The 24,078-nt window shown below is 39.3% G+C and overlaps 3 protein-coding genes across 3 annotated transcripts in view; all 3 read right to left on the bottom strand.

The window, feature by feature from the left end:
- ANKAR (ankyrin and armadillo repeat containing) overlaps nt 1-866 on the bottom strand; it is a 65,342-nt gene extending 64,476 nt beyond the window's left edge. The window contains exon 1 of the mRNA XM_036857201.1: nt 243-866. Within this exon, the coding sequence (XP_036713096.1) occupies nt 243-843 (601 nt within the window). The 5' untranslated portion in view covers nt 844-866. The remainder of the gene's footprint in view (nt 1-242) is intronic.
- On the bottom strand, nt 794-9,540 carry ASNSD1 (asparagine synthetase domain containing 1). Its single transcript, XM_036857202.1, has 4 exons — nt 8,045-9,540; nt 7,568-7,749; nt 4,697-4,978; nt 794-878 (listed from the first exon to the last, which is right to left on the bottom strand). The coding sequence occupies exons 1-4, from the start codon at nt 9,506-9,508 to the stop codon at nt 812-814; spliced, it is 1,995 nt and encodes a 664-aa protein (XP_036713097.1). The 5' UTR covers nt 9,509-9,540; the 3' UTR covers nt 794-811.
- ASDURF (ASNSD1 upstream reading frame) lies at nt 8,373-17,060 on the bottom strand. The gene is made up of 4 exons (XM_036857206.1): nt 16,772-17,060; nt 11,469-11,522; nt 10,261-10,336; nt 8,373-9,600 (listed from the first exon to the last, which is right to left on the bottom strand). The coding sequence occupies exons 1-4, from the start codon at nt 16,859-16,861 to the stop codon at nt 9,530-9,532; spliced, it is 291 nt and encodes a 96-aa protein (XP_036713101.1). The 5' UTR covers nt 16,862-17,060; the 3' UTR covers nt 8,373-9,529.
- Between the last annotated feature and the right edge of the window lie 7,018 nt (nt 17,061-24,078).

The following is a 24,078-nucleotide window of genomic DNA, read 5'->3' as shown; positions in this document are numbered from 1 at the left end:
GTCTAGCCACAGATACAGTAAATAGCAAATGAACACTTCTGTGGTTCAGGTCCTAACCAAGCTTCAGAAGGTGACATTGAAAAAAATTAATTATTAATTATTGAAAAGATAGACTCTTTGTAATTCAAAAAATCTCTTTCAAGAAACATTGGCTAAATACATAAAACTGAGCCACAGATAAATTACTTTTAAATATTAAAAAAAGGCTTCTAATAAAAATAAAACAAATTAAATTCTCTTACCTGCTGAACTAAACTCTGCAAAAATATCTCTATTTGTTTGAGGCTTCCCATCTGGATCAATGTCCATGATGGTACGCCACAATTCAGAGAATCTAGCTCGTTTTTCTTTGGGCATATATATTCCATGCCATAGTGCTTTCAACATGTAGTCAATATTGATCAGAATTTGCCCAATTCTGGTATCATAATAAGCTGGAGGTAATTGACAAGAAGAACTCTGATCATAATTAGCTTCTAAACTGATTGAAGGAATTTGATTTAAGCAATAAATTCCAACAGCCAATTCCCTTATGATTTGATGGACTTCTCTATAGTCTAAGAGGGCAGTAGGGTCTACAGGAGTCAGCAGGATTGCTGTGGAGAAGGCTACATTATTTATTTGACTCATAATTCCACACGGGATGTCTAGTTGAGAGTGGACATCTTCTTTGGCAGACAACCAGCTAACTAGTGCAGTAGTTAGCAACTCTTGTACTTCACTCCGATCATATTTTTCAAAAAAAGCAGAAGCATTTCTCTGTACTGCTAAATTCTCCAGGTAAGTTTCTTCATCTTGAATTTGATCAAATCTAGGTGCTCCTTTTTTGGGCAATCTTAACATTTCTAATTAATTCTAGTGTGTCCTTTCTGAAGTTTCTGCAATGAATAAAAAGGAAAAGACAAGCAATAAAATTTACCATGGTAATGAAGCTGAATTTCTCAAGAAATAAATCTGTACCTTTCATCTTTATCACGTTAATTGTTTCATGGTCAACCATTATATTTTTTCAATTAAAAATTCTTTTTCAATTAAAAATTTAAAAAAATTTTTTTCAATTAAAAAAAATTTTTTTAAACGGCATACATTATATTTGTTTCAGGTGTACAACATAATAATTTGATATATGTATATATTTTGAAACGATCACCATAATAAATGTAGTTAACATCCATCACCATACATAGTTACAGAATTTTTTTTCTTGTGATGAGAACTTTCAAGATTTTATTATCAACTATAGTTGCCATGCTATACATTACATCCCCAGGACTCACTTATTTTATAACTGAAGTTTGTACCTTTTGACCCCCTTCACCCATTTTGCCCACCTCACCCCCTGCCTCTGGCAACCACCAATCTGTTCTGTTATCTATGTTTGGGTTTTTCCTTTTTTGTGTGGTTTTCCATAACCACTATTTATTGAGCATCTACTATTTGCCCAGCTCTTTATACACAATATTTCATTTAATTGGCCCCTCTGTACAGTGGTTCTCAAAATCTAGCCTGTGTTGAAATCACCTGCGGCTTGTTACGACAGATTGCTGGATCCTACCCTAGAGTTTCTGATCCAGTTGGCTGGAGTGGAGCCAGAGAATTTCCGTTTCTGAAAAAGTTATTTGCTGCTCGGCGAAATAGGCGCTGGGAGCCCCACTTTATAGATGCAGAAACGAGACTAGGAAGGTTACAGGATGGGCCTGAGGTTTCACACCTTCAGAATCAGAACCATCCCAGGTCTGTCCATCCTCAAGTTCAAGACCTATGCCCACTGGACACGGGAAAAGGGAAAGGACAAGGAAAGGGAAGAAACCAACTCTGAGATGATAGTTTGCTTGTCCAGGAGAGGGGAGCTGCGTCCACGCCGGTCCTTGGAGTATTCCCGGGGCCGAGGGCAGTGGTCGTTTTGAATGACCGGTCTCTCGTTGGGCCCGAAGCCAACGTCAGGAGCCCCGCGTGGGCGAGGGCGAGGGTAGCCACTGCAGGGAGGACTGGGAGGGACTCTCCTGAGCCGAGGGCCTGGGGAGGCCTGCTCGCCGCGCGCAGCCTCCAGGCTCTCCTGGGAGCCCGGGCCTTTGCTTAAGTCCCGCCGCCCCGGCGCGGGCCGAAGCCGTTGGTACCCGGGCCCTGGGACGGCGGGGCCGCGCCGCGAGGGGGCGCTCCTGTGCTTCCGAGGGCGGGGCCTCCCGCCGGTGCCAGGGATGCTCGCCGCGGCTTAGATTCCTCCAAGGCAGATGCCCTACCCCACCCCCACCCCTCCCCTTTAGAACTCAGTCCGGTCTGGGGCTCTGCGAACCGTGCATCTCTGTCATTTCCTACTTTCACTATTTGTCTACGAGAAAGCACACAAACAGAGCGGCAGAGGCGAGGGCCCCAGGCTCTGAGGTAGTCCTGAGTTAGAATCCCACCTCTATCATCATTCTTTTACTCAACAAACATTTATGGAGCGCTTGTTATGAGCCAGGCGCTGGGGACGCTGGAAAAGGGCAGCTGTAAAACCTCAAGGAGCTTACAGTTACGCAGATAATCATACAGCTGCATTTAAACAGTACCATAATGTAAGGTAATGACAGCACATGAAGGAAAGCTAGCCTTCATGGGAAAGGCTGCCCTGAGGAAGTGATCTTTCAAGCTGAGCCTGATAGATGAGAAAGAGCTATCCAAGCAGAGAGTTGGAGAAGTAGCTTTCCAGGCATAGGGAACAACAGGTGATGAAGAACTGAGCTGAGGAGAAAGTTGAAATTTTTGAGAAACTGAACAAAACTGCATAGAGAACTAGAGAGATGTGGGCACAAAAATAGGATGAGGAGGTAGGTGAGGGCCAGACTATGAAGGCTGCTGAGTTAAAGATTTTGAACTTTATTCTAAGAGTTTACGCTAGATTGATGGCAGTAGAGGGCAGGTGCAGGCTTGAGTGGTGGTGGTGATCGTGATGGAGGGCTGTGGATGGGTTTGAGAAATAATGAGATGGCCTACTGGGAACAGATCGAATAGTGGCAGAGTTTAAAAAGAAGGTGGTCATCTAGGTGACACCTAAATTTCTGTCAGGAGCTATGGGGGATCAGGGCAAGATTAAGAGTTCAGTTGTACCTGTGAGAGAACCAAGTAGAGATGTCAGATGTGCCTTAGATATACAGGTCTTAGCTAAAAATGGCAGCTTGGGTTAGATGTATACATTCCGGCAGGCTTAGGGTAAATGAAGCCAGGGGAGTGGCTGAAATCACCATGGGAGAGAATAGATAATTGAGAACCCAGGATGGAGACCTGAGAAATTTAATATGTAAAGGTCAGGTGGAGAGGGTGGAGGCAGGAAAGAATACAAAAGCGAGCAGTCAGGAGAGCAGGAGGAAAGCCAAGACTGGTCACAGAAGCCAAGAGAAGAGAATGGCCAACTTCACTGGATGCTGCTCTAGGTCAAGGGAGATGAGAACTGAAACTTTCCCCTGAATTTAGCAACAGGGAGGGTTTTGGTCACTGTTTGAAGGCAGAATTTCTCTTATTCCAACCATGTCACTATCTTAGCTGCTGTGGAGGTAGTGAATATTAAACTTGTGATTGCTCTCCCAGATCAAGAGATGTCAAAAAGTCACTGCCTTCAAGAGAGCTGCATGTTTGCACTTTTGAAGTATGAGCAATGTATGTAAATTCCTAAAATTTCTTTCCCACTATAATTAAAAGAATCAAAGTATGTCCAGATCCAGAAAGGGTGTCAGCCCTAACTGGGGATAGATCCCAAATGTGACCTTGCGTTATGGTGGTCATGACTGAATACTGTGGGTGGATGTCAGGTTGGAGTGAAGTTGAGTGACTAGGTGAAAAGGTGGAAAGGGTGAGTGTGGGTGGGAGGCAAGAGATGGTAAGTACAGGAAGATGTGGGACCAAGGATGTGCATTTTAAATTGGTATAGACTAGAACATTTTAAATGATTATACGAAGGATACTATAGAGAAGAGGCTGAAGATACTAGAAAGCCTAGTGTAAGGTTCCTGAAAGGCAGGAAGGGTTGGGATACAAAGAAGAGGTGGAGGCACAGCATTTTTGATGGATGGATGCACATATTTCTCTTTCTAAAGGCAAGAAGGAAGAAAAGGATGAGTGCACACACAGGTAAGTTAGAACTTTTGGTGTTGGAAAGTTGAGCAGTTCTTAGCTGGATGACTTTGATTTCTCTGTGAAAAGCCGAGGTCATGAGCTGAGAATGGGGAAAAGAGAGGGAGGTTAGAGATCTGTGGGGCAGGAGAATATTTAATATAGTCTTCAGAAGTTCTCAGAGGGGGACAGTGAGCTGCCTAAAGAGATGTACCACATGTCTCTCAGGAGTGTGAACCTCAAACAAATTGTTTAGCTTCTCTAAACCTTAGTTCTCTTATCTGTTAAATAACAACAGTAACAAATTGAGTTATTTCTGGATATAGCTACCATGAAGAGTCAATAAAAGCTGCCTTCTTTTAGTGCTGCTGGTGGGAAATTACCATGTAAGAGTTCAAAACAATGTTAATACCACAGTTTAAAATATCCAGGTTGTTCTTTCAAGTATAATCTCTTTCTCTGGAGTATCAATTTGATTAAATTGGTTGTATTACGCTACAAAGTAAAAATTCACGTAATGAATTTTACAGCCACATTATACAATAATAAAGCAGCAGAGTATTTTTTTAAATCATCATTCAGTAAATGTTGTTACACTGTGAAATATTACGTTTTAATCTCTTTTTCAATAGAAAGGTTTTCTAAGGAAATGACTTGGAGCCTTCCACATTTATCAGATGCCTTTTCATTATTCTTTTCCATTTTTGCAATTCTGGATCCAAATTGCATGGCCCGTTTCGGCAGAAGAGCAGAGTTTGTTAGACCAAGTTCCACTGCCGCAAGACGCAAAATTAGTTTTTCACCAATTCCACGGGATAAAGTCAAGTTTGCCTTTTCCCAAACCGGTAGGGAATTTAGAAAGGAGACAACATTTTCATCCAGGAAAGGAAATCTAAAATAAAAAGTATAACTACTATTAAAGAAAAAAATCAATCTGTTGTGATTATTTCTTTTGTATTTTCTTCAGTATGCTAATATTTACAGCATAAATTTATTTTTGAGGGCACTATTTTTCTAGATTAAAAATACTCTAGTTATTTATACAATTTTATGGCTAAAATTTAATCACATTAAAAATTATTTCACAACACTTGTCTAATTTTAATACATATGCTAAAATATAAAGAAATTTTCCCTCAATAGATAAATTAAGCCTATGATGTCAAGAAATAATTTCAAATTGTTTCACAAGATATCTTTGGAGATGCCTTGAAAATAAGCATGGTCTTGAGTTAATTATTCAACCTGTGTCTGCTCTTTACTATCTAAAGATATTGAACTTTAGGGATACGAAACCAATATAGAAGGGCTCTACTCTCCTGAACTTGTGAAACATTTACTTATGGCAAAACGTTATGGTATCAAAATTGTAATTACATTTAAACTGCTTAAACGGCAACAAATTGTTGTAAGAGGACAAAATATTAGATTAAAAAAAAAACTTTCTGCTCTTTTGGCTTTCCTACTTTTCTAGCAAATTCTGTTCTTTCTTTTGTTTAAAATACTCTAATCTTACCCCCTTCCTTCCCAATTCCTCAAAATGCAATACAATTACACTAGTGTTTCTATTTCATTACATTTCATTCTAACTGAAGTAGAGAGATCAGAAAGGGTAAAGGCATTTGTTATACAAAATATTTTATAAAAATGAATTAATTGTGAAAGCAAATTTAAATAAGAGAAGCTAATAGATTACGGATAATATGTATGCCAAAATCCATAATAAGTAGGTTTAAATCTAGCCACTATAATGGTATTTGTTAAATTACAATTCTGATTTGCTGTTTTAAACATCCTTCACATCCATTTTTACCCAAGGATGTCATGGGGGCGGCGGGGGGGGGGGGTCTTTTTTTTTTTGGCTGCACCGTGCGGCATATAGGATCTTAGTTCCCCAACCAGGGATCAAACCCACACCTCCTGCAGTGGAAGCACGGAGTCTGAAACCACTGGACCGCCAGGGAAGTCCTGGGGGTCTTTAGAATTAACTGCTTTTCCTGAATAAAATAAATTCCCTTTTCTCTGACCTAGCTGAAATAACGGACTGAATTTCTCTTTCTCTCTCTCATACACATATACCCTTCAAAAGGAAAACATTTTACACACTTTGTATTGTGGCAGTACTTATTTCTTTATAATGAAATTTTGAAAATTATGATAATTTTACATGTCAGAACTGGCAACACAGGAATGACAAGGTAGAGACAAGAAACAATGAAGTCTCAGAGTTTGTGTATTATGATGCTCCAATTCCCAGGAAGCTTATTTGGACTCCTTGTTCTTGCATGCTCATACCCTTGAATAAAACCATCACTTAATAAATTAACCTACTTGAACAAATTTCTGCTTTTTATAATTAAATGAAACATCTTCTTTTATCCTTAATGCTTTAAAAAGTTGTATTCAAGCACTTTACTATCATCAGAAATATGTTGTAGGTAAACACAAACCCCTAAGATTAAAAAAGAATATATACATGAAAGTGGCTTGATCTCTGAAACTTTCAGATAATCTGCAACATATGACTAAACTGTGTTCAAACAACATATGACAGAGGGGAATCCAGTACCAGAACCACCATTTAAATCAGTATGGATCTATACAGGCATACCTTGTTTTATTGTGCTTCATAGATACTGTGTTATTTATTTATTTATTTTTTACAAACTGAAAGTTTGTGGCAACCCTGCAATAAGCAAAGTCTATTGGTGGTGCCATTTTTCCAACAGTATTTGCTCATTTCACGTTTCTGTGTTACATTTTAGAAATGCTCGCAATATTTCAAAATTTTCACTATTATATTTGTTATGGTGATATGTGATCAGTGATCTCTGATGTTACCTTGTGATTGCTTTTTGTTCTGTATTTTTAAATTAAGGTATATACATTTTTTTTTTAGACATAATGTTTCTGCATACTTAATAGACTACAGTACAGTATGAACATAGCTTTTGTATGCACTGGGAAACCAAAAAATTCACATGACTCGCTTTTTTGCGGTGGTCTGGAACTGAATCTGCAATGTCTCCAGGTATGCCTGTACATACAGAAATGTCTGTAGAGACAAAGTCAGGCTCTGTAACATTGGAGGAGAAAGCTTGGGAGTAGGACTATGCCCTTATTGGGAGGAAAGCAAACATCTGAAACAAAACAAAGCCCCTTAAACACCTTCCTCTCAGTATTTCACTACCTCAAGTTTTACGGTCTTTCACTGTAGTCTTAAAAGCAATCATGGCATTGTATCATATTTGAAAATTACTGAAAAGCCATTTCTTGGAGAATGAGTTCTGGAAAAACTGTTCCTCTGGCTCTTCTCCAGCTTTGCTTCTGACCGACTGTGTTTGTAATATAAAGCCAAGATATTGCTGCTACTGTTATTCATCTGAACAAGTCTCCAAAGAAAAAGGAACCTAAAAATCTTTTACAGTCTATTGTCTTTACAAGATTACCCCAAAACCCTCAGATAGATGATAGGAATTACCTTGCTTCTTTTCCATGATCACCAATAACTCTGTCATCACGACCAAGATTTCTAGAAGAAATTCGACCCAGTTCCATCTCGATTTCCTTATTCAGTCCTTCCAGCCCATGTGTCTGGAAGCGGACACGATGACGAGAATAACCTGCGAGCTGCTCATCTGCACCAATTCCAGTAAGAACTACCTATAAAGGTTTAAAGAAATCCATATAAAAAATGTTATCTACTATACAGTAAGGAAAATAACTAAGATAAAAGTGAAGCTTAAAAAATGATAACCCCAAAGATAACATTTTCAGAGAAAAGCCATAAGGCAAAGTCATAAAATAGTAAAATAGGCCCAGTTTTTACAAAGTCATATACTTTGTGTTGTAGTTTAAATACAACTGAAATACGCTATATTCTTGCAACTTAAATGCTAAAAGCTTTAAGGGTCAAAGTTAGGTCTCAGAAATCCTGAGTAGAAATACCGTGTCATACCTTTGCACTACTCTGATATGGTTTTGCTTCATCTTGGGTCACTAACCAACCAACTCCTCCAGAAGCAAACCAGACTGCACAGCCAATGCTGTCATCCAACACGGTATCCAAGGGCTGAATTAAGTGGGATATTCGAGTTCGTCTTAATCTTTGCAGTTCTTCCAGAGAAACGTTAATTTCAACAAAATTCCAAATCCGGGAAGGGTTGGCAGCTTGTAGTTCCTTTAGCCCTGCTCTTCCTGTGATTCGATCTGGTACGTTGAACTGTTCACCAGCAATAGCAGCAGCAGCAGCAGTGACATTTTTAGAGGATTCTTCAGGGGGTTTTTCACAATTATTTTTCTCTTTTCTCCCTTTTTTGTTAAAACCAGCTGGTATAGTCTTTTCCTTAGTCATGAAAGCCACATTAAGAAGATCAACTGGTTCATCTAAAGGAATATGACGGTCAGCAAGCGCTGCGATAACCATGGAATCAATTCCCCCAGAAAATAGGATTGCAACATTTGCTTTCCTATTACTAGTTTTCAAAACTTCACTTTGTGTCAGGTTTTCATCCCTAGGTAAACACAAGACACGTCTCTTGACTGCGATACTCAGGACATCAATGAACTGCTGAACTACTTCCTTCATGTGTCCATCAGTAAGAAAGACCTGAAGGGTCTCTCTTGACGGTGGGACGCTGGAAATGCTACTGCAATGGATCTCAAATGCGGCTTGTGGCAAAATCATATTTAAAGGGACAACAGGTTCTTTGAGATACAGTTTGGCTTCATTTGCTGCCACTGATACAAATGTTGGCAAATCTGCTGAAATTTGAGTTAGGCTATTAACACATTCTTTGATAACATCCTCCCTAGAGTTATATTTCCAAGGATACAATTTTAAAACAACAGATTTGGAAATGGAAGTAGACTTTAGATCAATTCTGAAAATTCCAGATGCTGGAACTTCTTGCCACTGATTGGGCACTCCAGACGTTTGGGCGCCAACTGAAGAGAGGCAGAAACTCTTGCCCAAACTACTAAAATGCCAAAGCAAGCTACGACGACCAAAAAAATCCCTACCAAACCACAAAGAATGACTAGATGCTTGATAATATATAAAAGACCAAGGACCTTGGACTTTTGAGAAGAGTGACAAAATATCAGATTCATTCTTACAAGAGGAAAGATAATTAAACATTATTTGCGTATCATTCTCTTCAGCTTCAACCTTTATTCCACTAAAGACTTCTCCATTCCACAGGAATACATTGCCTCTTTCATCTTCCACAGGCTGGGCAGTCAACACACCTCTTAAGTGAAGGACATGACCAGAAAATAAACACTGGTAGTTAATATTAGACTTTAACAACTGTTTACTACTATTGGGTCCCCGCCGTTTAAGATTACACAGTAAATCCTCTTTCAAATCTTTGTTGAAATGCTCAACAGAAAAGCTTACTGCACAACAAATGCCACACATTGCTATGTAAAATCAAGTTGACTATTTCTTGATTTTGGTCTTCTCTGAGTTTTCTATTTCTTGGTATTCTTTCCTCAGCTCATCCAATATATCTGTGGGGGAAGGGAGAAGACATACTAAGTGAAATAAAAATTCTTGAACGTTTACCTAGTAATTCAAAGGGCAAAACAGGTTATTTTCCAAGATCAAAACATATGAGTATATGTACTATGTTAGTTTGAATAATAATTTACAACAGGCTTCTAATGAAGAATGTTTAGTACTTAGGGAACTCGTTTCTGTTTGTTAAATGTTTACTTTGACCCAGGCATGGGGCTATGCACATTAAATATACATATCATTTTATTTAAATCCCGTAAGACTTTGGAGGCTCAAAGTGATTCACTCAAAACCACAAAGGTAGAAAGTGGTAGAACACTATTTCATACCTAGATCTGTCTAAAACTCTAAAGCTTACGTTAATTATTATCGCTTCCTAACACATCTTATATTTTTTTAATTTGATTTTATTTTTACTGTTGACTCATCCTTGGAAGGCTAACTTGAAAAAAACCAAACCACTGCATTAATTTTATTAACAGGTATACCACCATCCCATCTTTAGGTATATGTTTAAACATTCAGATGTAGACAGATATATGTGTAAACATTCAGATGTAGACAGTATAATTTAGGCACCATCATGAATTTCTACAGAAAGCCCACAAAAGAATTTCTGTGTGTTTCTATATAATGTATCAAAAAAAACTTACTTTTGCTTTCAGAAAGCATTTCTGTTCGGTCTGCAAGAAAGAATATGTCGCTGTTCTGTTGCTGCCTATATACTTTCTGCAAAACATAATTTAGGCTAATATCATGATTTATTCTAAAAAGTAGATGTCAAAACTCTGAACCCTATTATTGCTTATTCTTGAACTTCAGTAACATGTTCAGAACAATACCTTAGCAAATACAGATAAACAAACAGGACTCACCCATTATCCAACTATCTAGAAATTGCTACCATTAACACTGAGGTAAAACTCTTTTTTCTCTGCATATACTATAATACCATTTTTCTTTAGTAATATTTCAGTTTATTTGGTCATTTAAGTATTACCAACTTTTCACCATTATAAATCAATGTTGAGATGAATGTCTTTGTACCTAAATTTTTGTGCACTCTCATGATACTTTCCTAGGTATCAATTCCTATAAATAGAACAGCTGGATCAAAGTGTTACATAGCTTTAAGACTTTGATACATTATGCCAATTTGCCCTCTAGAAAGTTTGTATCAATTGTACCTTACCTTCTAATATTCCCCTTATCAGAAATGTCTAACATGTCAGTTATCAAGTAATCTCTACAATGCTTTAAAGGGCTCAAATCATTTAACTTTAAAATATATGTTTTGGCAGTATAACGACCCATGAAACAGTAGCTTGCTTGTTTGTGAATACATTAATGGAAATGGAGTTAAATAACCATGTTAAAGATTTGGAAGCTTTGAGTAAAAAAACCTGGGGTGGGGGGGGAAGGAAGGGGAAGCATTTATCTTTTTTTTTTTTTTAAACAATTATTCACATTCACTTGAATAGTTTCTACTCTTCTCAATAGATTTAAAGTTCATTTATTTCAAAAGAAAACACCAATTCAAGTATAAAATAAATACCATTAGTGACTATGGCTCCAAGATAACATAGTACAATTAGTATCATTTGGTTCAAAGGTAATATCAATTGCATATGATGGGGGAAAGATTATCAACAGCTATGGTTAATATGTAGATATCTATATATGATATATATTAAAAAATCATGGACACTTCACTTTTGCAATTTAACTAAAAAGATGCTGAAACCCTGTAAATTTTAATATAATATGAATCTTATACGTAGTTCTTATAACTTTTGTATATAGTTAATAAGATATAATCAAACCCTCCCACATACTGTTCAGAATAACTCTAATAACTCACCCTGTTCTTCTTCAGGTTAGAAAGTTCATCCACAACAATTTTTTGTTCTTTGATCTATTAAAATAAGAAAACATTCTTAAATCAGAGGTTATCAAAGTATGCTCAATGAGGGCCCTTTAAAATTAAAGACATGGGATAAGTATTGATTGTCCAAATGGGCAGTCTGTGAATATATAGATTCTTTTCAACAGCAGCTGTGTGGAAGTGCAGGTGGGGGAAAGCTGAGGGAAGAAACAGTGATTAGACTTACAAAGTGTTAGACGGCTCACTGAGCCAACACAGGGTGTTGGTAACCAGCATTCATATTCAGGCAAGAGCCATAGTTACTAAGTAAGATTTACATCTTTTATTTAAAATAGAGAATGTACCAAAAAAAAAAAAAAAAAAAAAAGACAGTATGCACCAAAACCCAAAAGTAATACCAAGTTTTCAATGATTTCTTTTAAATTATATTTTAGCTTTAAAAAAAAAAAACCAAATGGAATGAAGAGTGGGTTACTCCCCCACCCCATTCCCATGCTTTTCATGATTTATGTACTAAATGGTACAGCCAGACATTCAGAGGAAGCAAGTAGCAGTAAGTGCCCTACCTGAGGTAGTACGACCCAACACTTTCCATCTTTGCTTTACATCTCAAAGGTTAGCACAGGGCTGGCACTGTCAACTAGGTCTCACTTTGTATTAGTAGAAGAGGGCTCAACTAAGTGGAAACTAAGTTTCTTTTAACTCTTTTCAGTAATGGTAGCTATATTGTGAACATGACTGATTACATAGTATCACTAGAGCCTCTAAAAGCATATTTTATAATTTTGGCCTACCTGGGAAGCCTCAAGGATCTGTCATACATCAGTATAAGTGGCATGCTATGGTAGTAATCAGAGTGGGCTGTGTGTGGTTTGAAAATTCATTCCTCACAGATGTGTACCCTCCTGCTCTCCAGCTGACGGTCACTGTAGTAACTGACTAGAGAATGAGTTGAATTCCAAGATTGAATTTGTACAACCCCCTTGAAGCTTACGTTTGAACAGCACTTTCCCATTCATTTTAGGAATGGCAGGTATACTTTAGTACTTCAGACAAGGAAACTGTGATAGAGGGATTAGAGACTTGCCCAAGATGCCACTGTCAGTTTGGGACAGAACCAAAGTATTATCTAGGACATCTATTACCTCAAAGGCTATAGCCATCCTCATCTCAAATTTATTTTTAAAGGTGTTTTTTTTTTTTTTTTTTCTCCTGCTTATGGCAGTTAAGATTTATATTATACTGGCTCCCTTTTGGGGGGGGAGGGGCAGAAGAGTGATAATCAGATACCTGTTCAGGAACGTAGCTCTGGCCAAAGTGAAGGACATACTGGAAGAAGGTAACAATGGATGAGGAGAGGCCAGTTAGGAAACCTTTGCAGGATTCCCTACGGTAGATGAAAGTGGCTGGTTTAGGATGGTTAAGAGTGTACACGGTGATAAAGGGACATATTTCATATGGGCCTCAAAAATAAAACTGATAGGACTTCCTGATGTACATAAAGGTTGGCTCCCACGTTACTGGCATGGACAACTGGATGGATGGTGGTGACGTTTTCTGAGACAGAGAATACAAGCAGCAGATCTAAGGTGAGTGGTACTTCTAAAAGTATTAAAAGAGCACATAGAAAAAAACCAAAGCAGGCTCCAGAAAAAAACCAAACCAGGCTCCTCCTCATTAGGGAGGACGCCCACACCCTTTCCTCTCTGGGTGTGCATCGCTGCCTTGCTTCTATCTTAACTAAACAAACTTTCTCTGTGTGCTCTCCCACTTGTTGTGCTATGTCTCTAATAATAAACTTTGTACCTATTTTTATAGTTTTGCCTCCGTGAGAAACGCATTTTTCACTGGGGGCAAGAGCCAGGGATTGTGGTGGCCAGGATTCCTGGTTTTCATCCAGGCTCCCCAGGTTCAATTCCTGGGCAGGGAATTAAGATCTTGCTTCATGCCATCACTCACTGCTGCCTCTCCGAGATCAGATGGTGCCGAAACCTGGGAGTTAAAGAGATAAAGAAGCTCTTCTCCTCAAGTTATTTATGGTTTACAACAATTTGGTAATTTACACCTGTGGGTAAAATTAAAACATTTATCTTTCTCTCTACCCGCTCCCTCCTGAGATTGGAAACTCTTAGGTTCCCAGCAGCATTATCAGCTCCTCTACGCTGGGGACAATTAAATCATACTAAGGATAATCAGTCTAGTTACACTAAAAAATTGGGGCAAATGCCTTACGAACAATGCCAATATATAATTTCCCTGAAAGATAAGGATTGGTACAGAACAGACTAAGTCAGATAACCTGGGTATATACTGGGCAACACCTAATGGAAGTTCTTGACTTAAATTCTTACTTATGACCTTACTAGTACTGCTAGCTATACTGTTTTCTATATTGCCTGTTTTACAAAATTGCTGCTAATTACATTATCAAATGTGTGACTGAGCCTCTGATAAAATGATGATACATAGTTCCATATGAGATCAATGATTGTAATAGTGTAACTCTAAATATGGGAAGAAGCAACAAGAGGGAATATTTACCTGGACCATAAGGGATTAGTAAGACAGGTGGTCCAGAGGTTTTTGGCTACTGTTAACAGGGCCTAGTCCAGTAACACCACATTGAGTGGCCTGTCAACGAAATCTTTGCCAGACCCGGGAATGAGCATTCCTAGCACCGTGGGACGAAATGGTCATGAAATGCCCCCCAAACCATGGTTAAACTTATGTCCATGAAGGGGCCCTGCCGACTGGTAACTGACACCTGCCATCTACCTCTACAAGGACTAAATCATGGCCACTGCAGTTGCTGACCTTCAACACCCCCTGAAAGGAGGTCAGGGTGGAGATCAGAAATGAGGCACTCTGGGGGACTTCCCTGGTGGCGCGGTGGTTAAGAATCCACCTGCCAATGCAGGGGACATGGGTTCAACCCCTGGTCTGGGAAGATCCCACATGCCGCGGAGCAACTAAGCCCGTGCACCACAACTACTGAGCCTGCGTGCTGCAACTACCGAAGCCCGGGAGCCTAGAGCCCGTGCTCCACAACAAGAGAAGCCACTGCAGTGAGAAGCCTGTGCACCGCAACAAAGAGTAGCCCCCACTCGCCGCAACTAGAGAAAGCCCGCGCGCAGCAACGAAGACCCAACACAGCCAAAAATAAATAAATAAATAAATAAATTTTTTTAAAAAAGAAAAAGAAATGGGGCACTCTGTGCTCTGGGAAAAACTGGTAGGACAGCCCTTCAGATAGTCAGATATTTTCAGAAAAAGATTTTATGAGCCCAAATTCTTACATCTTCTCATACCTAGGAAAACACTAACATCATTAATGGTAACATCTGCTTTGGCTATTAAGGAGAAAATTTTCAGACCAATAGCACCTCTTATCTATGTGTTAATACCACATTAAAAGTTAAAACCTACTTAAATGAAACTAGACAACTGGCTACCTGGCTACAAGTCACCCCAAAGCGTCAGGTCCAGACTGGGTTTCAGGCTTTATCTCCTGAAAAGAAATGAGATCTATTTTGTCTATTAACGTTCAGGTTGTCACTCCTCCAACTACTTCTAACTAGGTCTGTCACACCTACTTCAATAACACTGGATTAGTAGAAAAAGACATCAAAAAATTATATGACCGTGCTCAATGGCTTCATTCCTTTGGACAGGGTAACCCAAGCGCTGACACTATCTGGACTACAGTTAAAGTAATGCGGCCAAATGTAACCTGGTTCTTACTCCTGCTTGGGCCCCTGGTTACAACAATTCTTCTACTGATCTTTGGCCCCTGCCTTTTGTTAATCAACTTGTCTAGTTTGTTCTTTCTAAGGACACAACGGTTTCCCAGACAAGATGACGGTGATGCAGATTCCAGCCACTCCTTGGAATAACAACAGAAGTCACCCTGGGCCCCTTAATGAGACAGGACGAGAGCTCTGTGATCCCAACTAGGTAGGGTCTACGAGCCCCATGCCAGCATTTAGAAGCTGCAGAAGACAGACCTTTGCCCTTCATCCTCCCAATAAAGATTTATTGGGGTTCACATCTCTCAGCGGGGATTTGAGGCAGGAGATAGATGGGCTCCAGGCTAGACATTTACAACTGGCCTCCTGTTCACACTTCCTGGGGTGAGAAGAAGATGGGCTCCAGGCCGGACATTCATTACCAGCTCCCTGTTTACATTTCCTGAAGCAAGAGACAAACGGGCTACAGGACTACATATTTATGACCGGACTGTTGTCTATATTTCGAGATCTGCACCTCGATATAAAAACCAGCAACAGAAATAGAGTAAATAACCGGACATTGGACATTTTTATGGCAGGAACAGAGTGGGACTAAACCCTGTGAAAAGATCAAGAGGTCATACATTTCCCATCCTTGGGGCAAGGGAAACATTGCACATGCGCAGAAAGGCTCCTTGGGGGTCCAAAAGGAGGGGGCACCACCCCATAATATGTGATGGCCGTCCCACAGGCCTCTGGGCTGTAATCCATGTTGGAAAAAAGTTGCGCACGCATGTTGGGGAGGATCCTAGGGCAGGTCAGGTGTGGAAAAAGAAACCAGATAATGGGCCAAAGGTAAACAAAGACCTGGAAGAACTGCCCTATATAAACGACTTCACCACCTCTTTACTGCACTCCTCCTCATTGCTCTCCGGGTGTGCATCTCTGCCTTGCCTCTATGTTATCTATTCTCTGTGTGCTCTCCCACTTGTTGTTGTGCTATGTCTCTAATAATAAACTTTGTACCTGTTTTGTTTTTTGTTTTTAAAGAAAAAAAGCAACTATGAATCTCAAAGACGTGCTGAGTAAGAGACGCATGCGCTATGATTTCATCTACATGATGTTCTGGAAAGGATAAAACTGTCGTGATGCAAAGCAAATCAGGGGTTGCCCGAGGTTCTGGGTTGGGGAGAGCACAGCTATAAAGGGAGTCTTTTGGGGTCATGGAACTGTTCTGTATCCCAATTGTGGTGGTGGTCACACAAATTTACACGTGTTAAATTTAGAGAAAAGAAAAAAGGGTCAAATTTTACTGTACGATAATTTTTAAAATAAAACTTTAAAAAATTCACAATTTGAAAAACAAAACAACTAAACCCCCGCCCTACTGCCATCTGGGTCTAATATTGGGGCAAGTTTCAAGGTCTCCCTTTAACTGTAGCTGTCAAAGCAGCGGGACAAAGCTGAGACCGGACCACTCGGCCGCCGTGTGGGGGGCGAGCGGCGCCCCGTCCCGAGCCTGAGGGCCTTGTCACCTCGTCCCACACTCACCTTGTTGCTGAGATCTTCCTTGTGCTGGGTCGAGTTGTCGGTAGGGACCAGCCCGGAGCCGTCCTCGGGTCGCGCACCTCGGCTGGGCATCTCCACGGAGCGTCAAATATGCAGGATGTGCAGCCCGGAGAGCGTTCTAGCGGCTCCCAGTCCACAGCCCCAGCACGTCTGAGCTCCCAGGGGCTCCATCCCCCCCCTTTCCCTTTTCCGTGAGTCCTACCAATGGCGTCTGCGCACTCACTCTTACGCCTGCGCGCTCACTCTCTTACGCCTGCGCGCTCACTCTCTTACGCCTGCGCGCTCACACTCTCTTACGCCTGCGCGCTCACTCTCTTACGCCTGCGCGCTCACTCTCTCTTACGCCTGCGCGCTCACTGTCCCTCTTACGCCTGCGCGCTCACTCTCTTACGCCTGCGCGCCCACTCTCTCGTACGCCTGCGCAGTCCGGATCGGGCCTGGGAGCAGTTGCACGCGTGCGCACAAATGATTAGTGAGCACGTGAGCAGAGCCTGGTTGTGAAATCTGAGAGGTTCCTGAACGGTCCCCTAGTGGATGGGGTGTTAAAACGCTCGTCACCACGTGGCATCCGGTAGACTGTGAGTTATATGCGCCCCCCAGTGGTAAATATAAAGAATAGAAGCGCTGTAGAAATACCGCTTAATATTTATTATCTAGGCAAGAATATGAAGCCAGGCACAAATTTAAGAGATACGTTGTTGGCAATGGAACTGTGTGTGGCAATGGAACTGTGCAGACTAGGTAAAGTTTTTGTTAACTTGTTATTAAGTTTAAAAGATAAATACAGGATTCCCAGGTAAAAATGAATTGCAGGTAAATGAATAAATTTTTAGTGTAAGTATGTCCCATGCAATATTTGCAATATCTCACTCCTATGAGAAAAATTATCCAAAACTTGGAAATAGGCAAGAATTTACCAAGGTGTTCTTTCATAGCTTTGCTGAGCTTGACTTTATGTTGACTGGGCTATTTTATAATTCTGTAGGGGCGGGGGGGGGGGTAACAGGTAGATTTTTGTCTGGCAGATATGCAATAATTTCTATCTGATACACCAGATAACCCCACACGTTGTGACTTATTGTTCTGTAAGATATTTAACAGTTTTGCATCTAACTCTGCAATCCTACCCTAATTTTTAAAATGAATATATGTCTACTTTCTCATGTACTTTTAGAATTGGTTTTAGCATCTTACTTGTTCGCTCATTAATTAATGAGTTGAATAAAACTTTGACAAATGTTCATTTTATATTTGCACAGGAGAGATGGTTTTCTGTTTTTGAAAATTATACTTTAACGTAGGAAATCTCAAGTTTCCACAGAGATGCTCAAGTGAACTCATGTGATGGAGCCAAACTTTATGGCTAAGGAAGTGTACCTCATGGGTTGTTTAAACCCAGGAATATCTTTTATTGGCTCTTAGAGTAAATCCAAAGCAGTTATAGAACTAACCACTGTCTGTTTTTTCTTTTTACTGTTTTTTAAAAAAATTTTTGTTTTTTTTCTGATTTATGCATAGCTAAGTTATTCTGCATTGGCAGCAATGATTGAGAATTTGGTTTTATGGCCTAACCATTTGGTGATACCTGTTGAATGATGGCTATCTAGTCTCTATTAGAAGTGAGATGACAAAGAATCCAGGTTTTTAGTCTTTTCATTTGTCCTTTGTGAGCTCAGATGGATTAAGAATGTTGTGCCCACTGGGAAGAGCAGCTTTTTGAGATCTGAACTGGTTTTTGTCTGTCTATGTTTACTTTCAACCTGGGGTTGAGGTTGTAAAGCTGAAGCTATAAGCTTTCTAAGTGTCTGTGTCTATAATTTATAACAGCCTTTATATTTTGCTGAGTAAAAGTAAAATGTTTTCCTACTCTGTAGGGTATTAATAAATTCCATTGTAATGCCTCTTAAATTAAAGGAACTTTGTTCTGATTGGTCTACAGACGTACATATGCACTTGCATAAATTCCCCAAATTAAAAAAAAAAAAAAAAAAAACCCAGAATTTCTAATGCTTTAAGTGTGCGAAACTTAAACAAAAAAGTCCTTCTTACAAAAACTACTAGCTTAGAAACATTTGAAGAATCCAAGTTTATATAATTAAGGTGAGTCTTTGGAGAAATCAGCCTGGATTAATAATTTTGGTTTAAGAAAAGAAGGCAAGTATATGTCTTTTCTCTGATTTATCAATGTTAAGTAAAATAAATACACATTTTAAGAATAACATGTAGATTTGTTTTCTCATGAAGAGATTAGCTAATCTGAACTTCCTAAACTACTTATATTGATTTACTTATTAAATAAACTAGCATTATTGCTAGAAAATATTTAAGTTTATGAAAAATGTTAATTTGTGTTCACTAAAGTAACTTAAGACAAACTTTTTATATCAACAGTAATTATGTTTTATACTCTGTAAATTTAAATATAATTCCAAAGTCCTTAGGTAACTTAAAACCCTAAGATAATATTAAATTAATTATTAATTAATCATTAGATAACTAGATAATTTTAAAAGTTGAATACTGAAACACTGATTAATAAAAGCATAATTTTAAGTTTATATACTTTTGCTTCTTGCTTTTGTATACTATAGAATGGCTATCCTTTTGGGTCATGTTAATATACATGTTCATTTTTGCCACTTTCAGAAGGTGTGAAAGGAATGTGTGTGGCTGTAGACACTTGTGTTATGTGGACTTATAAGCTTTATTCATCTGCTAAAATGCTTGCATATGACAGTTCTCAATAATCTACCTCTAGTTTTCCTATGAAACAGAACTTATTAAATTGGTTAAGAGTTATAATTAATATGGGAGCTAAGACCACATTAAGGGCAGGAATAAGAGAGCATGTAAGGTAATGGAATGCATCTTGTTTTGAAAGGAAAAAGAGAGTCCTAAAGTGTCACTTTATTCAGAATATGAAAGAACACAGTGAAAGACAAAAACTTGAGGAAGTATAGCAAGTTGGAGAAGGTTTGATGAAAGTGGATCTTATTTGCCTTGGTTTGTAATACCAGGCCCCGAAAGGAAATTTTGAAATATGCTAAAATTTTGGCAAAGTACATTCAGTTTTGAAGTCCTATTCTCAAGATAATTATTTTTTTAAAATGTTACTGCCAAATTTTATGTTAATTAAAAACTAAAATTTGGCATTCTCTTAACCCATCTCCTGGCTCCATTTTCCAAAGCCTTTAGGATTCACTACAGTTGATCTGGTGGGAACCTAGGAACATGCCTTTCCTGACACTGACACATGGGATGTCATCTTAATTAGTGTTTGGAGGTGATGGGGAGGCTTATCTGTAAAGCTAAAGAGAGTGAACTTCCCAGTGTATTAGTCTTCTTTGTACCTCACCTTCTATGGCAGTGTCTGGCAGAGTGGGAGCTGTGGTTAATCCCTGAGTTGACTCTGACCCACAATTGTTTCCCTACTGAGTAACCAGAAACTGCTGATTGGGCTACAGTTGTTCACCCCCCTTTGGGAGGGGTGGTGTTGGGAGAGCTGCTGCTAATCGCTCTGCTCTGGTTCTGATGTTTCTCTTTATTTATTGAGGCCACCCAAGATGACATAATACTAAACAATACAGTGATAATCATACTAGTATGGTGATAAAATGTTTTCAAAGTTCTTTCACATTTTGTCTTGTTTTTGTCATGTTTATCCAATTGCTTCTATCTCCCCTCCTCAGTTGCTGTAACTTCTGTGTTGCTTAAAGTCACACTTCAGGGTTACTTGGTATCATTTGTCTTGCCTGACTGGTTCAGGGCTGCCTGGAGCCCAGGATACGAATAGCTAGGCTGTTCTTCCTTCTTTCATGCATCTTTCACTTAAGTCCATTGCCGTTGTGTATCCTACTTCATAGGATAATTTCATATTTAGTAATGCTATTTATACTCTTCCTCTGCTGCTACATTCTTAACATATTTCATTCTGTTTAATAATACATAGTTCAATATTGACCATTTTGTAAAAGTGATGTGTATTATTAGCTTGGCTTCCGAGGTTTTGAAGAAATAATATCCCAAACACTGTTTTCCCTTGCTTACTCAGTGTAATCTAACACAGATTTATTTCTAGCCACATAAGTCAGTCTCCGTCTGGTCTCCCAAATAAGGTGTGGAATAGTGCTGTGGTCCCCAAATAACAGTTAGTAGAAGGGTGACATTCTTACTATATAAAAGCATCTGAAAGACTTGTTCAGTTACATACTGATTTCTCAGTCCTTTTCACAGATTTACTAAATCAAATCTTTGTGGTTGGGACATGGTTGTCTGCTGCATAACAAAGTGCTTACCATTTACCCTATAACCAGAATGTCTGGGTTTGAATTTTGGCTTCTACATACGTTAGGTGTGTGACTTTGGGTAAGTCATTAAACTTCTCAAGCCTGTTTCCTAATCTGTAAAATGAGAGTAATAATGGTGCCTAGCTCAAAGGGTTGTTGTGAGGATTAAATGAGTTAATATTTGTAGAGTGTTTTTTTTTAACAGTTTCAGGCACATAGTCAGCAGTATCTAAGTGTGTGTTAAATAAGTAAATCAGAAGTTCCCCCAGATGATTTTAACACAAGCAAGGTTTATGAACCAATGGAATGGAAAGAGCCAGGCTCTGAAATGCTTGACCCATTTCTCATTGAAGATATACCATCTCTTCTACTTCCAGTGATTCTCAGCTGGGCTAGGACTGTCCCCAGCTGAAGCTTTCGAAAATATGTGGAGGCACATTTGGTTGTCACAATATTTGGATGGTTCTGTTAACTCTGATGGGGACAGAAATAACTGGGAGCCAGTCGAAAAGAGATGGACTGAGCCACAGACTCTAAGAAGCCCAGACTAGCAGGCCGAAGAGCAGTCTCAGGGAGCGGATGAAGGCACTGGGAATCACGTGGGGCGGGAAGAGGGACGGCCTCTAGGACCACATCACAAGGAGGTGAAATCCAGGGAGAGGTAATACTGCAATCTAAGCAAGTAATTTGCACCGGGAATTCTGTCAGAAGATGATGGCCCGAGATATTTGTAAGCAGCCTCTAGGATCTGAAAGGGGGACGATGGGGTCTTTATCACGCAGGCATTGGCGGGACGCAGGGACTTAGTTCTAGTAAGGAAGTGAATGCATCAGGTTGATCTTGGTCCCTCAAGGGAAGTAGCTGAGTCTCCAGGCACTGGGCTGGGGATGAGTCAACCTTTACTACCTGACATAAGATTGGTTATGAAGTTTCGCTTCAGCTGTGGAATGTGGAGATCAGGTGCTCCTGGCTCCTACAGACAACATCACTTTGGGGCTTTTCTGCAGGGTAGGGATTAGGATGAGGTAAATGAGGACCTAGGGTGCAAAATTTAAAGAGGCACTCCTTCTCAGGGTGCTGCAAGTGAGTGCCTCTTTAAATTTTCCACCCTAGGTGCCTCATATACCGCACCCTAGTCTCAAACCCGCTCTTATACCAACTGGATTTGAAGGCTTCATTGTTGGTGGGTCTGTCTTACAATGTAGTGCCCAGTGTGGCTCGTGAATGACACCGGTGAAAGATGCTTCCTATGCTGCCCTGCCTAGTGTATCTTTACATGCCCAACAACTATGTAAAAGGTTGATCAAAATTAGCAGCTTCTATAACTTCTGCCATGCAGGTGCCGTAGTCCACCTACTTTCCCAAAGAGTAAGGACATGTTTAAAAAGTCTTGGTCTACATTATTTATTATTATTATTTTTTACATTTTAGTTTTTTATTTTATTTTATTTTTTAAAATTTTGGTTGTGCCAGGTCTTAGTTGTGGCTCTCCGGCTCCTTCGTTGTGGTATGCGAACTCTTAGTTGTGGCATGCATGTGGGATCTAGTTCCCTGACCAGGGATCAAACCCGGGCCCCCTGCACTGGGAGTGCAGAATCTTAACCGCTGCACCACCAGGGAAGTCCCTGGTCTACATTATTGAAGAAGCAAAATTAAACATAGCCATATCTGTGAGTTAGATCGCAGTGAATGACTGAGTCAGTTAAATAAAAGAGTTATGAAATTTTTAATGTCTGAAGAGTTGCAAATAGTGATTAGGCCTTTACTGTTACCAAATTTGCATTTCGATGCTTTTAAAGCATGCAGAAATGTGTCCACCTGAGTGAATCAAAAGAAACAAAGTCTAAATGATGTATCAATGATAAATATTTATACATTCAGATAATGTTTTTCTTTATAGAATGCCCTCATTATAATGCAGAATTCTTCATAGCTGGGTATTTTGACTCCACTCTGATTTTCACTCTTACAAAGCTGTTAAGCAAAATCTGTTTATGGCAATAACATAACTTTGCCTTTGTATCTTTTTTTCCTTTGTGGAGCACAAGTCAGGAAAATACTACAAGTATTAGCACAGTGTAAACAAGCAAGTTTGTTCAGTTTACCTGCATTTATTTGCCTGTAGGTTCTGTGGTTCTGGTGTTAAAAGCATTGCTATAGAGTAGTTATTGGCTTGCCCTAGTGAAACAAAACAAAACAGCACACAGATATGTGTCTGAACCTCTTGATGATTTTGTAATGGAAGTTGAGTGTCCAAGGAAGGCTGAGATTAAATTCTGGATGACCAAAGCCAAACCCACTGCTGGTTTAATGTTATCAATGTAGGTGTGTGTGATTGAGGCCTCTTGAAAGAAGGTTCATGGATGGCTTTTGCAGAAGAAAGAATATTGTACAGGGCAGGGGAAGAGGGAGGAAATGAAAGAGTAAGAGGAATGTCGGGCAGTTAAAACTCTTGCGAGACTATTTTGTTAAAAAAAGAAACTGGAAATTGGGACTTCCCTGGCAGTTCAGTGGTTAAGACTCCACGTTTCCACTGTAAGGGACACAGGTTCAATCCCTGGTCTAGGAACTAAGATCCCACATGCCGCAGGGTGTGGCCAAAAAAAAACCAAACTGGAAATTATGATTATACTACTGCTATAATTATGATTTTTACTTAGAGTCAGGTAAGTGAAAACAAAACTTAACTAGGTAAATAGTTCTCCATGACTTTAAACCTATAATTGAAAATTGAAGTTTTCTTCTTCAAGATACATGGTTTAATTAAAGTTAAACTTTAATTAAAACTATTTAAACTTTTATCTAGGAATAAAAATTTCTATCATGAGACCACAAGACTCTGAACCATTTTTTCATCTATTCAGTTAAGGAATTATTTTATTAATAAATTTTGTTGTTTTTAAAAAACAAAATATTTATGAATTTTCTAAGCATAGTAACTAAAATATTACATCCCTTGTGATATTCGAAGAAGGTTACATGTTAAGAGAAGAACAGCAAAGG

Source organism: Balaenoptera musculus, chromosome 7 (assembly GCF_009873245.2).
Source record: "Balaenoptera musculus isolate JJ_BM4_2016_0621 chromosome 7, mBalMus1.pri.v3, whole genome shotgun sequence".
Classification (NCBI taxonomy): domain Eukaryota; kingdom Metazoa; phylum Chordata; class Mammalia; order Artiodactyla; family Balaenopteridae; genus Balaenoptera; species Balaenoptera musculus.
Note: the sequence above shows the minus strand (reverse complement) of the source record. Positions and strands in the feature narration are given on the sequence as shown.

Excerpts from the sequence above, each read along its gene's own strand:
- ASNSD1 (XM_036857202.1), bottom strand. The coding sequence starts at position 9,508 with ATGTGTGGCATTTGTTGTGCAGTAAGCTTTTCTGTTGAGCATTTCAAC. Across the intron at positions 7,750-8,044 it reads CATATCAGAGTAGTGCAAAG|GTAGTTCTTACTGGAATTGG; the intron begins GTATGACACGGT and ends AAACCTTTATAG. Across the intron at positions 4,979-7,567 it reads GATCATGGAAAAGAAGCAAG|ATTTCCTTTCCTGGATGAAA; the intron begins GTAATTCCTATC and ends TTTTTATTTTAG.
- ASDURF (XM_036857206.1), bottom strand. The coding sequence starts at position 16,861 with ATGCCCAGCCGAGGTGCGCGACCCGAGGACGGCTCCGGGCTGGTCCCT. Across the intron at positions 11,523-16,771 it reads AGGAAGATCTCAGCAACAAG|ATCAAAGAACAAAAAATTGT; the intron begins GTGAGTGTGGGA and ends TTATTTTAATAG. Across the intron at positions 10,337-11,468 it reads CTAACCTGAAGAAGAACAGG|AAAGTATATAGGCAGCAACA; the intron begins GTGAGTTATTAG and ends TATGTTTTGCAG.